The 23,654-nt window shown below is 41.3% G+C and overlaps 1 protein-coding gene across 1 annotated transcript in view; it reads left to right on the top strand.

The window, feature by feature from the left end:
- The window catches only part of GYS2 (glycogen synthase 2), a 68,503-nt gene that overhangs the window by 5,773 nt on the left and 39,076 nt on the right, over positions 1–23,654 (top strand). Inside the window, exons 2-5 of the mRNA XM_073329679.1 lie at positions 5,617–5,798; positions 9,365–9,556; positions 10,267–10,452; positions 22,857–23,001. Coding sequence (XP_073185780.1) covers positions 5,617–5,798; positions 9,365–9,556; positions 10,267–10,452; positions 22,857–23,001 — 705 coding nt within the window. The remainder of the gene's footprint in view (positions 1–5,616; positions 5,799–9,364; positions 9,557–10,266; positions 10,453–22,856; positions 23,002–23,654) is intronic.

Raw genomic sequence — 23,654 nt, 5'->3', positions numbered from 1 at the left:
TCAAAACACAAAGAGGTGTATCACATCAATAGACTAGTAAACTTGGCCCTATGTTGCCAGTGTCAGTGGGAGGACTGTTAGACTAATATCAATTTGCATAACAAAATGTTTTCAGTAGAACGGTGGGATGCTGATTTTAGTGTATGCTAGGCATAAATATGAACTTTGTACATCAGTCTACGCATGCCCTAGTAACTTTAGGGCTAAAATATGTGGCCTCTTAAACTAGAGACTGCCCCAAACCGCAAAGTTCAGATCTAGTTCTGAATAACACTAAGCTTCAGTGGATGTCAGAATCCAAAACCAGACATGTATCCAAAATTTGCAGCTAACCTGCCATCTCTATAATAGGCCAGACCAAACCTGTCAGATCTAAACATCTTTGAACTTTGGGGGAATTTGAGATTGAGATCCAAATTTTGCAAAATTCGTGCCCATCTCTCATTTCATTGTTTTTTATAAAGCCAGCCCCTGAAAATAGGATTTCAGATGTTGCTGCCAGAAGCATGTATAAACGTCTCAAGAAAATCATGGGATGCTCTCTTACGTTTCATTTGATACCCTAAAACTCCATATTAGAGAAGAATCAACAGGCTCATTGGAATGCTGAAACTGATTAAAGACTGATTTTTTTTTTCCCCAACCATTTTTCACTTTGGACGGGATTCTGCAGTCAATAGAGTGAGTAATGGACTGCTTACTTGCACAGTAGTCTCAATGAATTCAAAGTAGCTAACCGTGCCTTTTGAAAGAAACTTTGTGTGACGTCTCTTTAGGGTATAAACTGGAATTTCCATGTGTAATAAATTACTCCAGCCTCTTGTCAACTCTTCCCCTCCTGTCTTTTTTTTTTTTGAGGCATGTCCATCACCTTCTTCATGCATACAATTGCATGTACCAGCTTCCCATGCCCAGTTCTCTTACACATGTATACAGAGACATCTGTGCTTCACAAGTTGCATGGTAACAGAGGGACAACTGAAATGGCTGGGGCCAGATACTCCACAGGTTTCGTGGCAAGTTTTCTGCAGAATTTACTGCATTTAAAAAAAAAAAATTAAGGTTTTGATTTTAAAGTTCTCAATCCTTATTGTAACAAAGGTAGTAAAACAATGCATTGCAATTGTACTTGCCCTACAATCAGATAGACTGACATGATGTAGCATAGCACAGAATAAGGTGCGCACTGTGATCAGCCCCCTTGTTCATCTTCCCAGCCTTGTTTCAGTCTTTCACGTGCTAATATGGTCAAAGCCGGTTTTATCATTTTAAGAATGACGCACACCGACCTGGTAACCGTGATACATACTTTGGTGACGTTGCATCGGGATTATGGCAACAAACTCTGTACTGGGCTCCGTAAGGAGCTGATCCATCACCTGCAGCTGGTGCAGAATGCATCAGCAGAAATGTGATTGGAGTTGGCAGCAAGAGGATGCAACCTACCCTCAGCTCCATTCCCTAACTGGCTGCTTATTGTTGTCTCCTTAAACTCAAGGAATACAGGCAGAAATGGCAGCCCCTTTCAGTGAGCATTGGGTGCATCATTGCCATTCCTACCTTTGAAAATGTCTCCCTGTAGACCTTTAAGTGGTTGCTTCCCAAAGTATCTTGTTGATCCTAAGACTGGGTCCTTTGCCACAGAGAAGAGACAGGACTCAGGTGTAGTAAACTGAAAACAGCTTCTTTGTAGAGGTTGCTGGATAATCAGGGCTTGGTCTTGCACCACTAAAGTCAATGGCAGTTGGGTCACTCCTTCAGAACTAGTCTACACAAAGGTTTTGCACTGGTGTAACTATTTTGGTTACATTGTACAATCTTTTAAATTAAATAGTTATACCAGTACAACTCCTAGAATAGAGCCAGTTAAACTGGTATAAAGATGCCTTCATCCTCATCATTATCATGATGTTCCCATTACAACTCCTGCATTTAGGACAGCGACAAAGCTCCTCCACTCCTGTCTGTTTCTGGCAAGTCTTTCAATGGTTCCTCAGCTGTGCCCCAGGTTTTTTCAGCTCGGCTTCCACAGCTCTTTGTAATGTTGTTTTCAGGCGGCCTCATTTTCACTTCCCTTCAGGTGTCCATCTTATTGCTACTCTGGGGATGGCAAAAGGATGGCAACACGCTCATGGTGTTGTCCATCATCCCATCCAGAATACGGCAAAGTTTCTCGAGAGGCTGCTGTTAATCTTCGTGATCCCTTCCATCTGCTCTCTCTGACACCCAGGATATGTAAGCTGTAGCATCTCATCTCTGCTGTGACCCGAGCTGGCTTCCCTGTTTCGTACATTGTCCATACATTCCAAAAACCACGTTTGGTTTTTGTCTTGGTGTTGAAGCCACTGGCATGAAGACTGAAGTGCTCCTTTCGGCTTTCACCACTGGCCGTCATATGGGTCATTGACTCGTGAAGGCCATCACACACCCTAATGGTTGATTTCTCCATCGCTGTTTCCTTAACACATTTTTGTTTTTTTACGGGACAGGGTTGTTAGTCCTGTGCCTAACCCCCAACCTGGAGGACTAGGGTGTCAGTTTTGTCTGGCCCCTCCCCCACAGACCAATCCACCATGGTTGAACCTGTCAGGAACAAAGCCCCCGCTGCCACAGACTCTGGGGGTTGTTAGAGCACACAAGCTGTCCCACCACAACAAGGCATGGACACCAGAGGACAGATAAAGTTGGCTTAGATCAGTATAATTTATTCCTATTCCCTTACAGGAATAAGGATATCAACATAAGTATATTTATAACAGTATAACTGAATCTACAGTTGGGGTTTGCACTGCTTTAACTATATCAGTATAGTTAAAAAGATGCAACTTCTGTGTTTAGACAAGTTACTCAGATACACTCTCTCTCTCTCTCTCTCTCTCTCTAAGCTTGCAGACTGTGTCACCACACAGGATCTGCCTAAATCCTGATCCAGATTAAACAATCATCATATCGACTGCTGACTACAGGCCAGCTTCTTGGGTTTCTGGCCCTAATGACCTGTAAGGGAAGAACTGGGGCTGGCTTTATCTTTATTTCTGTAGCTTCACCATCTGAGCTATAGATTTGCTGCTGACATTTTTAAACATGGAGCAAAGACTCTTCTTTTGTTGCATTATGATCAATTTTAATGGTTCATATTTATTTTATGGAATTTTAGCAGCATTGTTTTTATTGTAAGACCTAAATGCTATGGCTGATAAGCACAATAACATGTTGTTGCTTTATTTTTAACTCTATGGATCATCAGTCTTTCAGATGTTTTCTTGTTTGCGCTCCTCAGAAGGTGGTCTATTTTTAAAGAACAGGATTTTAATGTAGGGGCTAACTTTTAAGTGTGTACATAAAACTTATAAATGCAAACTAGATAATTGTATCTATACTTTTTCATACATTCATAGATTCCCAGGCCAGAAGGGATCACTGTGACCATCTAGTCTGATCTCCTGTATAAACCAGGCCACAGAACTTCCCCAAAATAATTCCTAGAGTATAACTTTTAGAAAAACATCCAATGCTGATTTAACATTTGCAAGTGATGGAGAATCACTGTACCCTTGGTAAACTGTTGCAGTGGTTAATTACCTTCACTGATAAAAACTGTTATTACCTTCACTGTACACCTTATTTCCAGTCTGAACATTTCCATTTAATTGATTTGCATGCCCAGAGGCTTGTTTATATGTACATCAGCATTCTATAGGGGCACAATTTTAAAAATGTTAAATTCCACAGTACCAAAGGGAAATCAGATTTGGCAAGAGGTTTGCTGCAGATGTCAGCTGATCCATTTTAATTAATCATGGCCCTAATCCTCCAAAGTGCTGAGCAATGTGAGCTTCCACTGGGTTCATGGTAAATGAAGGGTCAGATTTGTAAAATACCTTTTAAAATCTGGCCCTTAGTATCTAGAAAGAATCACAGCAACGGGCCCTTATATAACATCTATAGCCTTGCAAATAATTCATGACACAGTGGGGGCATTACAATACAGTTCTACAGGTTTCAGAGTAGCAGCCGTGTTAGTCTGTATTCGCAAAAAGAAAAGGAGTACTAGTGGCACCTTAGAGACTAACCAATTTATTGGAGCATGAGCTTTCGTGAGCTACAGCTCACTTCATCGGATGCTGTAGCTCACAAAAGCTCATGCTCCAATAAATTGGTTAGTCTCTAAGGTGCCACAAGTCCTCCTTTTCTTTTTGCGAATGCAGCTCTAGTAACTCATTTGGCTTCTGCATTTGGGGCAGTTCAAATCATATAGTGGCTATTAGGTTAATTTCGTTGCAATTATTTAAACCTCTCTGATCTTCATCTCCCTTGTATATGTTAAATATGGTTCCTGGGTATGCCCCTTGGGCTTTATTCACTGTTGAATTTCTTCAGTTTAACTCAGTGGAGCTAAGCTAGTGTAAAACTGGACTGATGCAGTAGTGAATCGGATCTCTGGCATGTAGTTTTATACCTAGACTTTGATTTATTTGTTCTTCCACCTTCCTTTCTTTTTGCTGCATCTAAAGACTATGCTTCTGTTCATCTTGGTCCCTGGTCTGGTGGATTTCCCTCTCATAAAAAGATCTGCACTCCTGTCTCGCTGTTCTTTCATTCTAGTTATCTGTTAACTTAATTATTTACTTGCTAATGTGGTATTCTGTTTTACTTGTTGTTTGTGTATATAATGTATAACACACCCGTGAAAGATGTTGAAGACATTGATATCAGTGGAAGATGTTATAAAAATTAAAGCATTAACGGCTCTTTGTGTTAGTGGTGAAATACAGTGCCTTTAAAGAAAAAGACATTATTTCAAATCCAGCTCAGGTCAATAGCAGCTGAAAGTCATTACTGCCTGATGCTTTCTAGTGGCTTGTGTGTAATAAATCGGGGTTTGTCAGTTCAGTTCCCCCGGTGCAGACATCCACATCACAAGGAATTAGCTTTAAAAATGACAACTGCCAAAACAAAAAGCTTAGGTATACCCTATATGCAACCACTAGATTAGGCAATAGAAAATATAGGAATGGCCCTGAGCCAGTGTTTGAATTCCCCAATCTAAACTTTCCAGGGATGTGCAGATCCAAGATTTTTGTTGTGTGCTTTATACAGATAGGGGACAGCCAGACATAAGGATGAGAATAACACAATGCACTGATTCCACATTAGTGGGCATGACCTAAAAAAACAGAATAGAATAGAATAGTAAGTGGTTGTTGTGTAACAGATGATAACAGTTGAGGGTGGAAAGTATACTGTGTCCTCATAGAAGAACTTTCGGGAGGTGACCTATAATGACTCAATTGATATTTAAGCTAGGATATTTAGCTAACGCTCCTACTCTTACGCAAAGTGCTATGGGATTAATATTTAATTACCACATGAGGACTGGATGTGAGAACATCCCATTTTTAAATACAGGAGATGAAATTCTGAGCCTATTGAAGTTAATGGCAACCCCCCCATTTACTTCACTAGGGCCAAGATTTCACCCAGAATTGTGAATATGAAAAGTAACGAAACTGGAGGTGGACCTGACCTATACCACCAGGCAGATCAACCTGAATCTGAATTTTGTACCTTATGCCCATCTCAACATGATACTCTTTTTATTATTTTCTTTTACAGTTGGTGGCATCTACACTGTGATCCAGACAAAAGCCAAAATTACAATTGACGAATGGGGTGAAAATTATTTTCTGATTGGTCCCTACTTTGAGCACAATGTGAAGACTCAGGTAGAGGTGTGCGAGCCTCCGAACCCGGCAATTAAAAAGGCAGTGGACACCTTGAAAGGCCAAGGGTGTCAGGTAAATGAGATCTGCCACTGCTCCCTATGGCAACTAAACTGATGCTGAGGAGATTATAATTTTGGTTAATGCTCTTGCTGTTCCACTTGACTCTGTAGTCCTGGTCAGTGTCCCAACAGGAAAGGCTCAGAACCGTTAACTCAGCGTTAGAGTAGCAAAGTCAACTCATTAAAGGTTATTTTTGAGAGAGAACCAGTTTATCCAATTACATGTCTTAAGAGTCATTTATCTGCAAGTCTACTTAATTGGATTAATGACTTACTTTGCCAGTCCCTAAATACAGTGAGATTTCAGTAGACATAATTTGACCTTAAGTTGACTGAACTGTTGTGTAATTCTCTTATATTGCATTTGGCCTTCTCTTGCTGCTGAATAAACTCTGAAAGAGAATAGCATTTCACCATACTGTGATTTCACTTGTCTAGCACTCCGGTAGGTTTGAAAGCTAAATATAGCTGAACCACAGTGGGATCAAAAAAGTTATCTGCTGACCAAGAACCTGCTTTCTAAGGCCAGTTTAGCTCTGGAAATAGTGTGCGGTCCCCTCATTTTAGTATCGTGCTTATCATAGGTGTTGCGTTAATTCTTATTCCCAAAAAAGGGAAGGGAAAAGAATTTTGTGGTCAATGTACAAAGCTGGGACCTGGTGAATCTGAGTTCAATTCCCAGTTCAGATAAACGTGTCCCGTGTGATCTCTGTCACATCTCGTAGTAGCTCTGTGTCTGTTTCCCTAGCTGTAAAATAGAGACCGTAATGCTTCACTTCTTTCACAGAGGTGGTGTAGATTCTCTTCCTTCCGTGCATCAGCAGCAGAATTGTTTACTAAATTCCAAACAGTTACACTTGTGCAAGCCCACTGACAACAAGGGAGTTATACAAGAATAGGAGAAGGTCTAATGTGGCCTGTACAATATTACTGGTGCTGATGCCCAAGAGAGAGAGTTTGCATCTCAGATTCCAGGTGGAGTATGCAGGGCTATCAACTGTGGGAAAATAATTTCTTGAGTTGTAAACTGTGCACACCTACCTGGAAAGCATCAAGAGTCAATAGACTTGGAGTCCCTTGATGCCATTTTTTTGCAAAGCCTATTTTTCAGAGTGGAACCAGGCTATTACACATTGATATTTGTAAGGAATTTGGTAATCCTCAGACAGTAGTACAGAGTGATGTTCCCAATTTAGTGGCTGCTTCAGGTTTTAGTGTAACTTTTCATAAAGCTAATTATTTACCCAGGTTTATAAATATGAACCTACTACTGATTACAAAGACATGTCTCTGCCATCTAGCAAACTCTCTTTTGAATGGACAATAACTACAGGCTTTTAGGCCAGATTCACTTTTATGCTCCAGTCAGATACTTTGACCTGTTCTTGAAATGCAAAATGGCCACAAACACCAGTTTAACCAGCCAGTTATGCTAGGTTTACCTCTTCTTTGTTTTGCTGGAGTAGCACAAAACAGACGATACTGACGAATGTGTTCCTGTTACGTCAAATTTAGTTTTTGTCTTTTATAATGAAATTGTAGTTTCCATTAATGTATGCATCTAGGCTCCACGGTTGTGTCACAAACTGATCAGGGCACTCAAGCATTTATGTAATGAAATAACACTGTAAGGGCCTGATCCTCATTTACAGTAAGGTCTTAAAGTAGGCACAAATTACATTTAGACTCACTTTGAGGCCCCTTTGCACTGTCCGAGTGGTGTAATGGGGCCTTAGGGCTTGGCTACACTTGCAGGTGTAGAGCGCTGGGAGTTAAACCAGCCCTCGGAGAGCACAGTAGGGAAAACACCACAGTGTGTTTACACTGCCAGATTCAAGCGCACTGGTGTGGCCACATTAGCAGCTCTTGCAGCGCCACAAAGAGCAGTGCATTGTGGTAGCTATCCCAGCGGGCAAGTGGCGGCAGCGTGCTTTTCAAAGGGGGGGGTGGAGTGTGACAGGGAGTGTGTTGTGTGTGTAGGTGGGGGGAGGAACAGTGTGTTTTGAGGGGCAGAGAGTATTTCAGCAGGCTGTCTTATAAGTTCAGACAGCAGCAGACTTCCCCTCCCTCCCCCCCCGCCCCCCCACACACACACACTCTCGCAGCAGCATTCCACAGTAATGGGTTGCTTTGTCCCGGAGCAGATAAGCAGCCGGCTGTCAGAAACGGAGCTTTGAAAGGGGATCTCTGCATTCCTACAGCTGAGTTCAAAACAATGACAAGAGTGGCCACTTGACCTCAGGGGATTATGGGACGTTTCCGGAGGCCAATCACAGCGCTGTAATGCAACACGTTGTCCACACTGACACCCGTGCATTTCAGCCAGGGCACAGCAAGCTTTATGCTTCTCATGGAGATGGATTACCAGGAGCGCTCCAGCTGCAGAGGCCAGGCGCTCTAAGTGCCTTGCCAGTGTGGACACTTCAGGAGTTAGGGCGCCCGGGGCTGATTTAATGAGCTCTAACTTGCAAGTGTAGCCAAGCCTTTAAAGTTAATGACGATGAGGCTTTAAGTCCCGCTCTACACAGTTTTTGTACTGGTAACTGTTTCGGTTAGAGGGGTAATTTTTTTAAACTAAAATGGACACAGTTATACCAGTATAAAGATGCCTTAGGCAGGTATATCTTATTCCCCTTCCTGTACAGGAATAGCTGTGATGGTATAATGCATCTTTATATCACTATAACTGCATGCACACTTAGGGCTTGTCTACACTTACATTTTATAGCGCTCTAACTTACTGGTTCAAGGGTGTGAAAAATCACCCCATGAGCGCACCAAGTCTGAGCGCTTTAAAAGCGCTAGTGTAGACAGGCTCTGAGCGCTGGGAGCCAATCCCCTCATGGAGGTGGATTATCACACTCGCACTTCAAAGTGCTGCCATGGGAGCATTCCCGCAACAGCGCTTTGAAGTTTCCAGTGTAGCCATGCCCTCAGTGAGGGTTGAAAGCCTTAGCTATCCCAGTGTAACTTAAGTTTGATTGTGTAGAGGAGGCCTTAGAGTAAATGAAAATCAGGTTCTAAGGATCCCATGGTCCAGATTTTCAAGTAAGCCACCTAAATTGGACGTAGATATTTTGTACCCTTACACTGCACCTCAAATGCCCATTAGGTTATGTGTAAGAAGTGGGCAGTTACGGTTCCCAGGGTCCAATCCTGCCAAGTGCCTACACCTCTTATTTAAGTCGGTAAATGTGATCATCACTAGCGCTGGTTGAAAGTTTTGTCACTTTGAACAATGACAAATATTTTGATAGAAAAAGTGATTTTTCACATCTCTTCCCATTTTTTTCAACCAACTATAGAGTGGCTTAAAATCTTTCAAATTTCAGTAAAAATAAACCTTGACAAATCGTTCTTGGATTTTTTTCCCCCTGGTTTTGGACTAGCTTTCCTCTGCACATTGCCAAGAGAAACTCCAAATATCCATCTTGTGCACACAGGAATGCCCACGTCATTCCCAAATGCTTGTGCTTCTGCACATGAAATTTGGTTTCTATGCAAAATTTGCTGGCTCAGTTTAGGACACTCCTCGAGAAATTGGCCTTTTCTACTAACACCTCTGCCTCTAATTAACAGGTATTTTTTGGAAGATGGCTGATAGAAGGCAGCCCATATGTTATGCTCTTTGACATAGGATCAGCAGCCTGGAATCTGGACAGATGGAAAGGAGAATTCTGGGATGCATGCAACATAGGAATCCCTTTTAGTGACAGAGAGGCCAACGATGCACTGATCTTTGGATCATTAACTGCCTGGTTCTTTAAAGAGGTACGGGTTTAAAATCTAGAACAATAGTGGCTTCAAACCTGGATCTGATATGAATCCAAATCAAATTTGGAATCTCAGTAACTCCCCAAAACCACAAATCTGAAACCTTCCTCTCCAACGATAAGAAATTTCACTCCTGGTCTGGATCCAAATTCATGGCTGTAGCATATCTCTGATTTCAAAGATTGGTCAGTTCCACTGCATTCTTTCCATGGAAAGCCACGTCTGGCATGGGGTGTTACTTTAATGTAATTTCTACCCTATGTTTCTTCTTGGATCTCTGAGTTCTTACTGTAGTGATCTCACTCTCCCCCTACCAATGACCAGCAATTAGGTGTTTACTCACAAACTGTCCTTGCCTCCACACAGAAAGCCAAGGGCAATTTACTTCCTGAAGTTGCCAGATTCTATCTTCCCTCAAACAATTAACTCTGAGTCACTCGTGGTTTTCTTAAACTGGGGTTCAAATAGCAAAAGAGAAAATTGTTTCTCTCAGAGCTCCCTGGGGGAGCGTGCCACTGGGGGACATGATGCAGCATGTACTTCCCTTCACAGCCAGCCAACTCTACCAACTGGTCAGGGCTGTGGTCAAGTAGAATGCTGTAGGATTTTTTCATTTAGAAGTAAGCAGACACTTGGGGAGCTGCTGAGAATGGGGTGATAAGCAGGAGGCAGTGCACTTCACAAGTGTCCTTTAACATTGTTTTCAGCTCTCCAGCCAGTTTGATGACAAGCCCAACTTGATTGCTCACTTTCATGAATGGCAGGCAGGCGCTGGGCTAATCCTCTCTCGATTTAGGAAACTTCCTGTTGCCACAGTCTTTACTACCCATGCTACGCTGCTCGGGAGGTACCTGTGTGCAGCAAGTATAGATTTCTACAACAAACTTGACCAGGTAAGAGTCTGTCATCTGTTTCCTCTCCCTGGCATTTCTAGCTAACTTTTCAATGAAGCTAAAATGTCTCATTAAACCATGCAGCTTCTGGCTTTGGTGCCTGTTGACTCTACCAATGCAGAGTTATTCCCTCTTGAATATTCTCATGGGGTGGGCCCACATAGAAGTGCTCTGCCACAATTTCAAAGCATAATAAATTGTATTAGTCCTGTCCTTAGGTATATAGGGTCTGATTCCAAACCCAGTGAAATCAGGAGTCTTTCCATTGACATCAGTTGGATCAGGCCTATCCTGAGGAAAACTAGAAACCTTCAAACTCCTGGGTTAATCAACAGCCCAATCCAATCCACTAACTGATAAATAAATGGCAATAACAATACATTGCACTGCTGTAGCACTTGCCATCAGAAGCTCTTAGCTTTATTATTAACAGTTTGAGTTAACAGTTTGAGGATATTTACAAAGGTCAGTTAGGTACCCAGCTCCCCCTGAAAGTCAATGCCTTTGAAAATCTCCTCCCCCTTTACGTGCTGATGAAGCAACTAAGATGGAGAGATATAGAGCAAGTTGGTTGAGAGCCCCTGTGGCCAGTTGAGCAGGTAGTGGCTACAGCACCCACGTAGCTGGGGGCTAGTCTTAGAGCTGACACTTAAGCTGCTGTGGTTTACAGCACTTTTTACCAGGATAAGGGAGTAGAAAAAATGGTATATTACAGTAATCTCTGCGTCGTTGACATTACAACTGGGTTCCTATTATAAGACTCATTTTGCCTTCCTCCAACCTGCCCCTGCTCCCTTATAAGTCAAACAGAAATCCGTACGCTCTCAAGTTTTTCGGGTTCAGTCTTATTGGCAGCTAGAATTTTTTTCTCAATTTTTTGACTAATTAAAAGACCTATTCAAAATATTTCTTTCTTGAAGTTTTGGTAGAGTGTCAAATAGTTTTTATTTAATGTTCCTCTCTGTCAACTTCATGATATCCCATTACAGCACAAAATGGAAAACATAAGTAGAATTTTATTACGGTCCTCAGATATGCTTGCTGTTTAGCAACCGCAGATACAGGGTGTGATCTGTACTTCACAAATGTGTATAGAAAGAGAAATTGATTTTGAGATTGGTTTATGCATCACGGATTCATCCTGCATGAATCATGCCAAAGCGCTTTTCAAAATCCTACCCTAAAAGACTAGTTAGCTCTGGTAGCTCAGAATTTAGTATCCTGCAAAATAGTGGCTGTTCTGTATGAATATCTTTACTACTACTTAGAGATAAACATGAACTAAAAAGTGCAGTGATATCCTCATACAAGTCAGGTCGCTTGTCATATTGCTGTAAAATAAGCCAGCAGCTAGATAGCATGCTAAAAATGAACGAAGTGTCCCAGTCTATGGTCTGTACTTTCTTGATACAGAGAACTGTGCATCTTTAACCATAATCTTTTTTGCAAAAATTAAATTTAAGATTAGCTCTTCTGCCGTATGAGTCAGTAAAAGGAAAACCGTAAAATGCAAACCTTTTATTTTAATTCCCTACCTTTCCTGTGTTCTCAAATCAAAGCCATGCTCTCTACATCACAAAGAATTTCTGAGTAGCAACATAAATATTTTTGTATTGATATATATCCTCTTCTGAAATCCCATTCATTTCTATGGTGATTGAGAAATATGTCTGTTTTTAACTCTGAGAATACCTTTTATGTATTAATATCACCTCTCTGAAGTCTTATTATTAATCTCTGCAAATATACTTTAATGGTGGAGGCTAATAGAATTCTACAGATCATTCCTTCAGGCAGGTTGACATTTAAAGGGTACTGATGCAGGAAATTGTGCGAGGCCGTTACACGACTGTTTCACAGACACTTACCGTGCATTAAAGCTCTTCCTGACAAGCCGTAACATTTACTAAGAGATCAGCTGTCTTAATGAGGGCGTCTTTGGCTGTAAAAAGGTCAGCCTGGCCCAAAAGCCAGATGAGAAACATAAGGGGCTGATCTAGCGAACACTCATTAAATGATACAGATAGGCAGGTCTTTAGAGGATATTCTTGCTGTTGTCTTTTAGTAGTAGACTATTAAGGTCAAAGAAGTGATTTGTCCAGTGATAAAGACTCTCCAGGGCTTTCTAGTGTTTAGCCTTTGGATGAGACAATATACCTTTTAAAGGGCATGTCACTTTTTTTCCTTTTCCAAAGTACAGCACATAGTTTTCCTGTTTCAGGCCAACTGGATTTTTTTTTTTTAATGGAATTTAAGCTCTCACCTTTGATCTGTGTTTCTTGGAAGGAACATATTTTCCTTCAGCTTCAAGCACAGTATCTGAGACCAGTGGGAAAGAACCAATGTTGTACCATAGATGATATCTATATTATAATGCAGGAGAAAATGCCTCATATCTGTATTCTTAACAAGGTACAACAAATGAATACAAACATAAAGGACACCAAATGCATAGGCTGATGTAAGACCATTGATGTCAATAGATGTATACCAGAGATGAATTTGGCCCAAGTTCCCTACATTTGGGAATAAACCTTAACATCAGGAATTTTATAAAGCAACATGTGATCCCAAGTGTAAAGTTACTGACATTTTCCCCATCGTTGTAAGCAGAGGGGAGCTAGAACTGTGAGGGCCTCCCACCTTGTGCATGATGCTCCCCTGTCGAGCCAAAGGCTTTTGATTCAGAAATCTGATTGTGAGTTTGTGCTGCTTGAAACAAAGCAGCGACTAAAGAGACTGTAATAGTCCCATGAGCAATTCTCCAGTGTAGGGCCGGCCTAGCCACAACTACACCACCCTTAGCTGGCCCCAATCAGCGTATGGGGTATGATCAAGGAAAATCGAGTTTAGCAGGCATTCCTTTGCTCTCCAGCGATCCCTGGTTGCTAGAATGACCCCAGAGGACCATTGCCCAGTCCTTTAGGGCCACATCATCAGTTCCAGATTCTGCTTTCAGGTCCACTAGCGTAAATGTGAAGTAATTCCACTGAAGTTGGATTTAATTCCACTCTGGATTACAATGGTGTGACTGAGAGAATCTGCCTGTATTAGTGTAGATTAGACTCGTATATCTTTATGAAATTAGATGATTGTATAGTTTCAGTTCTCATTTGCTTATGCGGGCAATCGAAATGGAAAAATCTAACTTAATCATTTTATTTGTTTTAGATTCTGTATTATTCAGGAGAATTTTCTAGATGTGTAAACAGCTATTTCATTCTCTGTTTTCTGCAGACAGGTGCCTTGTATAGCATGCACCATATCCCCAATGAGATAAAGAACAAGGGTTGCTCATCACAGCCACGCTATGGCTGAACTTGTAATTTTATTTCAGAATGCAAAGCCATGAATGGGGCAAACTCATCTCTGGTGTAACTGGCCACATTTCTCCCCGCCCCTCCCCCCCAGCTCCCCCAGCTTGCAGTTGGGTTACATGTCTCAGGGGATTGGTAATTGGCTAATAAGCCTTTCACTTCTAGGTCACTAGTTCAAATCTGTCCTGCCCTCTGCCTCTCTTTTTGTAACATGAGTGGCTGCTGCAGGAAGGCGCACATCACCTGCCTGTGGTCCCGCTCCTATTTGTGGGGCAGGGCTGTTTTTGTTTTTTGTTTTGTTTGCCCACCCTTCCAGGAATTCACATAGGCTCGCACCTTTCGTAATTTTACTGAAATATATTGACAGCTTCAGTGTAATTCCTGGGGGACAGAGCTCTGCATCAGAACTAACCGTTTCAGCAAAGAAGCTAATGGACAGAAGGGCCAAACTTCTTTCTCATACTAGCAGTGGTCTTTTCAAAGTGGGTTTGTGGAGCACTGGCTAGACACACAGATCAAGTCTGTTGGCAGAAGTCTCCGGTGCTAGCAACTAAGCCTCTCACAAGTACTGAAAATTCACCTTAGTATTTTATAGTTTAAAAATACTGCATATGGAAAAACTATTGTCTGACTGACCTTGTGTAGTTATTTACATGGGTGCCTAGTGGTGTAAAACACGACTATTCTGATTTGGTAGCTTTTTTTTACACCTAGCTTGCACAGTTATAAACAATTCTACAAGATGCAAAGTAGTGCAGAGCTGGGCATAATGACAAAATAATTAATACACTGTAAAGTCTCAGTTGAAATGACCTGCTTGTGGCATTTTTGTTGGCACCATAGCAGGCCCAGTTCTCATTTCTTTTTACGGCAGTGCCGATCCCACCATCATTGAGCTCACCGTTATGCAAAGTTGATCCGCTTTATTAGAAGAACAGCTAATGCAAATCTGACTTAAGCCAGGATGTGTAGTTTTTATTCTTATTTAGTGCGGCTAAGCTACAGAAGAAGGAAAATTCTACTATTTGCCATTTACATAAGAGACCAATAAATGAGGAGTTAAATTTTGGGTTTTAAATATATGACTAGTTCCTCTTAATCTTTATTCAACAGCATGCCAGAGCTGCTGTGTTCTTTTTCCCTGAGTTGGAAATGAAGAAGGTTCTGCTCCATAGGGATGAGGGTCTAGTAATTAGAGCAATGGATTGGGGATCAGGACTCCTGGGTTTCATTCCCAATTCTGTCACTGACTATTCCCAGCTGTTCCGCGGACCTACTCTGGGACTTTAGCAAGTCACTTTCACAGATTTTTAAGGCCAGAAGGGACCCTTATGATCATTTAGCCTGATCTTCTGCATAACAGGGTCCAGAGAACCTCTCCCAGTAATTCCTGCATCCAGCCCATAACTTCTATTTGAGCAACAACATATCTTTGTATTCCAGTAATGGTCTCTCTAATGCTGCAAACAGAGGTGATACCACCTCCCTGCTCCTTCTTGATATTCCCTTCTTCTCACATCCAGGAGTCATGTTAACAGTCTTAGTTACAAGCAAAACTCCCACAAAGTATTGTAACAGCCCCACAGCCTGGCACTGGAGGCAGTCTGGTGGCAGACATTGCAGATTCAGAGTCATAGAGTGTATGGCCAGAAGGGACCAGTAGACCATTTAGTCTGATCTCCTGTATATCACAGTCCACAAACACAACATAGCACCCACCCACCAAACCCAACAACTGAAATGATTCATCTATCTATCTACTTACATGGTCCCCGTCATGATGTTATCTGAGCAGCTCACAAACAGTGACTAGTGTTTAATAATGATTGATAATCCATTTAGCCTCACAATACCCACATGAAGTAGGAAAGTACTACTATCCCCATTTTACAGGTGGAAAACAGAGGCACTAAAAGACTGACTTACTACAAGTCACGCAGGATTTCTTTGGCAGGGCTTGGTATCGAACACCAATGTTCTGAGTTCCAGCTCCATGCCTTAGCAACATGAGTAACTTTTTCTTTTTTGGCTTCAGTGGAATGTGCGTTTATACCAGCGTATCAGATGATAGATTGGAAGCCATAATAGTGATGTGGGGGCACGAGCCATTCACACTGCAATTGACCAGTGCTGAAAAATTCTGATACACATTTCAAACCCTCATCCTCAGACTGTGGATGTCCAGATTAAGGGTTTTGTTTCACACTTATCTCTTCTTCACACCTCACATTCACGTGTAAAAAGACTCAAAATACTCAAGTTCACTTTTTCAAATCATACACTTGTCAGCTTGGCACCATACAGAGTGCATGATGTTTTTGCATAGCCCACAATTTCCTTCGGAATTCAAGGTGACCTAGGGAGCATGACCTCTTTTTGCTATGCTCTTGTACAGCGAACACATGACAAACGCTCTCAGTTGGGAATGCCATTTTCACTGAACCCCCCCCCCCCCATTGCAAAAAGAACGATGTTACTAAAATAGAAGTTAGGTTCATGTATCTGGATTCAGAGTTTTGTCTCAGCCCATTGTAGCATTAGGGTCCAGCTGTGAAGTTCGATTCTGGATCTCAGTCCAAACTTCCCTACAGTTTGGGAGTGTTTGGATCGGGGGATTTTTGTTTGGCAAACTATAGAGACAGAGGTTGGTCATAATGTGTAGATTTAACTCAAGACTTCCCCAGACTTCAGGGATGGTCACATCTGGAGTTTGACTTTGGGACTTTCAATAGCCATGAAGTAGGAGTCTCATCACTTAAGTACCAGTTAACCCGGCCTTCAACTCACCTAAGACTATTATTTTCTGAAGTCATCAGTCAAGCCTGCTAAGAGGTAGACCATGAGATTTCTCTCTCCACCTTGTAAGGTCAAAAGCCAGGAACCAACATCTCTGTAAGTAGCAGAAGCTGCAGCAGGAAGAACCACAGAAAGAGGATGAACTGTGGGAGGAGGAACAATGTGATTAAAAATGATGAGATCCGTTTCCTCCCCACTAATAGAACCATATTGATGCCCCTCAAGAACTTGGTCTAGAAGTCACGCAAGAGCATCCAGAAACACAACCTTTCCCATTTCCAGAAGCTGAAGAATTTGATAGCAGCAAGGAAGGGGGAATCAATATTCAAGCGCTGCATAAAGAAACGAAAGTGAAGAAGAATGACACACAATATTCTGGATAGGGTTTTTATGGAATTTGAGTATTCGGGCTCTGTCACTGGAGTCAGAAGGTAGTTTTTTAACTAGAGCTGGTCAAAATTTCCCAAATTTGGTGTTTTTTAATTAGCATTTTAGCAATTCAATTTTTGATGAACAGAACCAAAACACTTTTGATAAAGTATTTGGGGCTTTTCACTAGCTCTATAGTTGGCTGAAATTTTTTGACAATCAAAAAATGTCAATGATTGTTTGTTTTTGGTTTTTTTTTTACTTGAAAAAGTCCTGCACATTTTTCTCATGGTTTTTCCCCGCCTACTCTAAATTAACTTTTATCAGTGGAGGAAGAGTAGAAAATCCCACCCATAAGACCACTTTTTTTTTTTTTTCCCGGAAGTGCCGTTGACCCAGAGTTCCTTCTGAAGTCACTGGGAGCTACTGGTGCTCAGCGCCTTTTTGAATCAGGTCATTAATGAAGAATCTGCAATGAATCTGCAAGAAACGCTGTGTGATAATTGACACCTATATATATATATATGAGGCTGGAACTGAGACCACTGTGATAAAGACAAAGGCCCATATCATGGCATTGTGAAAGATGAAGATTGGTTGGGTGGTTAAGTTACTGGACTGGGACTCAGGAGATCTGGCTTCAGTTACTAATCCATTCTGTCAAATCATTGACACCTATATATGTCATCAGCAGGTTTGGAACTTTTAGATCCATGACAAAGATTTCTGCTACTTGAGCTAACAGAATAATGGATAGAGGATGACCACCTACTATTGCTATGTGGAGCAGCCACTAGAGGGGGATGGGACACACACTTTGATAAATTTCAGAGTAGCAGCCGTGTTAGTCTGTATCCGCAAAAAGAAAAGGAGTACTAGTGGCACTTTAGAGACTAACCAATTTATTTGAGCATAAGCTTTCGTGAGCTACAGCTCACTTCTAAGATGAGCTAATACCAGCAGGAAAGCGGGTGGGCGGAACCTTTTGTAGTGATAATCAAGGTGGGCCATTTCCAGCAGTTGACAAGAACGTGTGAGGAACAGCTGGGGGGGGGGAGGAAGAGAATAAACAAGGGGAAATAGTTTTACTTTGCGTAATGACCCATCCACTCCCAGTCTTTATTCAAGCCTAAGTTAATTGAATCCAGTTTGCAAATTAATTCCAATTCAGCAGTCTCTTGTTGGAGTCTGTTTTTGAAGTTTTTTTTTGTTGTTGAAGAATTTGCCACTTTAGGTCTGTAATCAAGGGACTAAAGAGATTGAAGTGTTCTCTGACTGGTTTTTGAATGTTATAATTCTTGACAGCTGATTTGTGTCCATTTATTCTTTTACATAGAGACTGTCCAGTTTGGCCAGTGATAATAGGTTTCACAGATATTTGCTTAGAGCAGAGGGATGTTGAAACTCAGGAATTTTGGATTCCATTCCAAGAGCCTTTTGTCCCAGTCCAGTCCTCCCCCATCCCTCAACCTCCTTCCAACTCCTTGACTAGTTTGATTCCCCCATGTGCATTGGATGTCTTGTTAAGACACTCGCAAGGTAAAATGTGCTAAGTGTCAGCCCTAGCAATAACAGAAGCATGAGTGAGATTCTTAATGTCATTGTAACAGCCTTCAGCACTTAATAAACTACATGTAAATGTAGCGTATACAGTGTCCTTGCCAATAACCTTGAGAGAGTTACCTTGGTATTCCCAGCAGTGAAAGATAATTTAGGACTAATAGGATTTTAATTTAACTGTAAACCATATAATCATTGACACCTAATTAGAGTTAAGCTTTTTTAGACTACATTGGACAGATTTGGCTTTTGGAGTGGAAATCAGTGGTGACTATTTGAACTCTTAAGCATTGGTTCTATAGTGATCTGAATTTCCTCCTGTGGAGATCGTACTGCTAACTGAGCCAACGTCACCCACTTCTATTTTCCAGTTCTCACAGCAGCCCTTATAACTGCAATAGGTTATTTCTCTTGTCCCTAAAATTGCTATGTTTATTGTATAGTGTGTCTCATCCCGGTGGAACCTAAAAGAGCTTTGCAGATGTAACAGACTGACATATAAGATATAATTGCAACATCTACCACTGAAATTCAGCCACCTCTGGCTGGAAATCCTCAGGTGTTTAACAGTACACAGCAAAATGATGAAATTGTTCAGGGTGGAAAGTAAAGAATACCATACCTGATTGCAACTGCAGTTGGGAATTTAGGTGCAAAGAACATAATTATTAGAGATAGTAAGAAGCTGAATAGTTTGTATCTGGATTTCGAGTTTAAGGCCAGAAGGGACAAAAAGATAATTTAGTCTGACCTCCTGTATATCACAGCCCACCAAAACCACCCAGCACTGGCGCACTCAATCCAACAACGGAAATGAGGACAAAGTAAATGACACCCACTAGACTAGACTACTGTGTGCCCTAGGCAGAGCATAGGAGGGACGTAGGTGCACCAGTGCTCAAGGTTCCCGCAATGGCAGGGAAATGATTCAGTGAGATATACCCAGATAATCCTGGCAAGTGACCCGCATCACACACTACGGAGGAAGGTGAACGACCCCAAGTTCACTGCCAAAATGACATGGGGAAATTCCTTCCCAACCCCACATATGGTGATCAGTTAGACCCAGAGCATGTGTGTAAGAACTAACCAGCCAAGAACCTGAGAGAGAGAAAATGCTCAGGGCTACATTACAGCCCTGCCCAATATCCCAACTCCAGCTGTGGCCATTTCTGAGGCTTCAGAGGAAGGAGATGATAAAACTTCCCAGAATACATTGGGGAAAAAAATCCCTTCCTGACCCCTGTTAGTGCCTGACTGAAACCCTGAAGCATGAGTTTTAGGAACATAAGCTATAAATTGGAAGTGAGCCCCAGTATTGTTGAGCCCTGCCTGCACCCCACCATCACAAGCAACCCCATCATACAATTGCACTCATAAATATGTCCAGCTCTTTCTTAAAATCAATTAAGTTGTTTGTCCCCACATCTCCTAGTGAGAGGCTGTTTCAGAACCTTATCCCTCTGATGGTTAGTTATCTTCTTCTAATTTCCAGCCTGAATTTGTTCATGGCCAGTTTATATCCATTTGTACTTGTGCCAGCATTGTCCTTTAGCTTAACTAGCTCTTCGCCCTGCATGGTATTTCCCCCCCCCCTGTATTTATAGAGAGCATTCATACCCCCCTCAGCCTTCTTTCAAGCCATGTTCTTCCAGTCTCCTCATGATAGGCCTTCCATTCCCTTTATCATCCTAGTAGCTCTTCTTTGCACCCATTCCAGTTTAAATTAATCTTTCTTGAACATGGGTGACCAGAATTGTACACAGCATTCCAAAAGAAGTCTTACTAGTGCCTTGCACAATGGCACTAATATTTCTCTCTTTCTACTGGAAATGCCTCATCTAATACATCCTAGAATTTTATTTGCCCTTTTCACAGCCACATCACGTGGTGGCTCATAGTCCTTCTGTGATAGAGCCACACGCCCAGGTTTCTCTTTTCCTCTGTCACTTCCAACTGCTGAGCCCTCATCTTGTAGCAGAAATTCTTGTTATTAGACCCCAAGTGCATGACCTTGCACTTTGGACTATTGAATTTCATCCCATTTCTGTCGTTCCAGTCTTCAAGGTCATCCAGCTCTGCCTATGTAATATTCTAATCCTCCTCTGTATTAGCGATGCCTCCCAACTTAGTATCATGAGTAGATTTCATTAGCGTGCTCCTACTTTGTGTGCCAAGGTCATTAATAAAAGTATTAATCCAAATAAAGTTGCTCCCAAGATCGATCCTTGATGAACCCGACTAGTAACCTGTCTCCAGTCCGATAATTCACCCTTTAGCATAACCCATTGCTTTCTCCCCTTTAGCCAATGCTTATTCACTTTACAATGCTTATACTGCTCCTCATCTTCCCTAATTTAACTAATAATTTATCATGTGGCACCGTATCAGATCTACTATACTTCCCTTATTTTAAAAAAAAATCAGTTATTTTCACAAAGAAGGAAATTAGTTAGTCTGGCATGAGCTACCTTTGGTAAACCCATGTTGCATTACATGCCCTTTACCATGTACCTCTAGGAATTTAATTATTCTTTCCTTCACAATTTGCTCTAAAATCTTGCATGCTACCGAGGTCAGGCTAATGGGTCTGTAACTTCCTGGATCATGGTGGGGGTTTTTTTTGTTTTGTTGTTTGTTTGTTTTTTTTAAATATAGGCACAACCTTAGATATTCTCCAGTCATGTGGTACAACTTCCAAATAGGTAGATTTATTAAAAATCCTTGCTACTGGACTAGCAATCTCATGTGCCAGTTCTTTCAGTATTCTGGAATGGAAGTTATCTGGTCCCCCTCCAATTTGAGCCCATTAAGCTCTTTAAATTTTTCTTCCAACTCAGATGTGATAATTTCCATTTCTAGACACCCATTTCCATCAGCTATACAGCCGTCAAGCCCATGTTCCATATTATAATCATTATTGAAAATGGAGGCAAAGTACTCATTTAGCTCTGGGGCCATACCTAGATTTTCTGTAATCTCCTTCCCAGCTATGCCGCCTCGTGGCCCAACCTCATCCTCCTTTATTCTTTTTATTTATATAACTTGAAAAACATTTATTATTCATTTTGATTTCTTTGCAAGATCTAATTCAGCTTGACTTTTAGCAATTCTGACTTTATTCCTACATTTTCTAATCTCCATGATGTAGCTTGCTTTGCTTTTCAAGACCTTTTCCGTTCTGTATAGGCTCTCTGCTTACTCCTAATAATGTTTCTGAGGTGGATATTCATCCAGCTAGGTCTGGAGCCTTTCCCTACAAGTTTTTTCCCCTTTCTTGGGATGCAAATTTCAGATAATTTTTGTGTAGCTAATTTGAAGAAATTCCAAGCCTCCTCCACATTTAAATCCTTAAACTCTTCAGTCCAGCTGATTTCTTTAACTAATTCCCTTAATTTCCCTGCCCTTTTGAAATTTAAAAAATATAGCTGATGACCTCGTTTTGATTATCCTTCCATTTAATTTAAACTGACTCAATTCATGATCGTTTGATCCAAGGTTATTTCTTACAACCTGCTCTTCTATGATGTCCTCACTGCTTATTAACGCCAAGTCTAAAATTGTATTGCCTCTTGTTGGTTCAGTGATGATGTGATGAAGAAAACTATCCTTTATCACAGCCAGGAATAACTGGGCCTTACCACTAGTAGTAGCATTTCTTCTCCAATCTGTATCTGGGAAGTTAGTCTCCCATTATGACACAGTTCCCAAAAGTATTCATCTCTATGAATTTTAAAGAAATCACTGAGTCAGATCTGGGGTCTATAGCAGCAGAGACCTAACACTATCCCAACAGAGCCTCTTTTTACAATCCTTTCCCAAAGTGTTTTTGATTCAAACAGAGATTCTGTTTTGTCCATACTCTCACTTCCTATTTCTTTACAGTTTACTGCTTTGTTGATGTACAGTGCAACCCCCACCACCTTTACCTTTATTCCTGTCTCTACTAAACAGCACATACCCTTCAATACCTGTATACTTCCCCCAAAGTTGAAGGATGTTCAGACCTGGAATTTTAGTTTAGTCCAGTATAGAGCTAGGGCCAGCTACAAAGTTTGAATCTGAATTGGACATATTTCAGAGCTTGGGGTGTTTGCATCTGGGATTTTGATTTGAGCCCATCTCTAGAAATTACCTGAGTTGTAATTTAATTGAATGAGAAGAATATATCTTTCAAGTGACAGTAAATAATAATGGTGAAATTGGTGTGACAGCATTTTAAAGTACCAGAAATGAGGTACTCAATTTTAGGTGTCTCAAAGAACAAAATGAGAGAAGAGGAACTTTACTTTTTCATCTAATGTATGGTGAATTGTTTGAAGTAGCATATAATACAGGTGTATTGTTTTTGTTGTTCAACAGTTTGACATAGACAAAGAAGCAGGAGAGAGAGAGATTTACCATCGGTACTGTATGGAACGGGCGTCTGTACATTGTGCCCATGTTTTCACCACGGTTTCTCAGATAACAGCCATAGAAGCAGAACACATGCTTAAGAGAAAACCCGGTAAGACTTGAACCTGCTGCTTTATACTAACTTTTCACTCTGATTAAATTGCTTTTGATATGATGAGGCAGACAGAGAGAGGCATACGCCATGGCCTTGCTACACCTAGGAAAACAGCCATAGCTGACAATGGGTGTCAGCTGAACTAGTACTGAGCACATTTTAACTGCAAATGTAACCAAAGACAAATTAAATTCAGCACCATTTGAGTAACTGTGGTTAGCATTTGTGGGAGTCCTAGTTTATCACGAGGATTGTTAATTTTATTTCAGCAGGTTTATCTAAGCCCCAGGAGCTTTGTCTATATATTAGTGCTCCCACACATGTTCAGCTGAGCTAGTGAAAGCATCAGTGGGAATTTTGTAATACATTTACCCACTGTCACACAGTGCACAGTCAACCTGTGGAACTCTTTGCCAGAGGATAGTGTGAGGGTCAAGACTATAACAGGGTTCAACAAAGAACTAGATAAGTTCATGGAGGATAGGTCCATCAATGGCTATTAGCCAGGATGGGCAGGGATGGTTTCCCTAGCCTCTGTTTGCCAGAAGCTGGGAATGGGCAACAGGGGATGGATCACTTGATGATTACCTGTTCTGTTCATTCCCGCTGGGGCACCTGGCATTGGCCACTGTCAGAAGACAGGATACTGG

The sequence above is a fragment of the Lepidochelys kempii genome, chromosome 1 (genome assembly GCF_965140285.1).
Source record: "Lepidochelys kempii isolate rLepKem1 chromosome 1, rLepKem1.hap1, whole genome shotgun sequence".
NCBI lineage: Eukaryota > Metazoa > Chordata > Testudines > Cheloniidae > Lepidochelys > Lepidochelys kempii.
The sequence above is the reverse complement of the archived record's forward strand: the minus strand, read 5'-3'. Positions and strand labels throughout refer to the sequence as shown.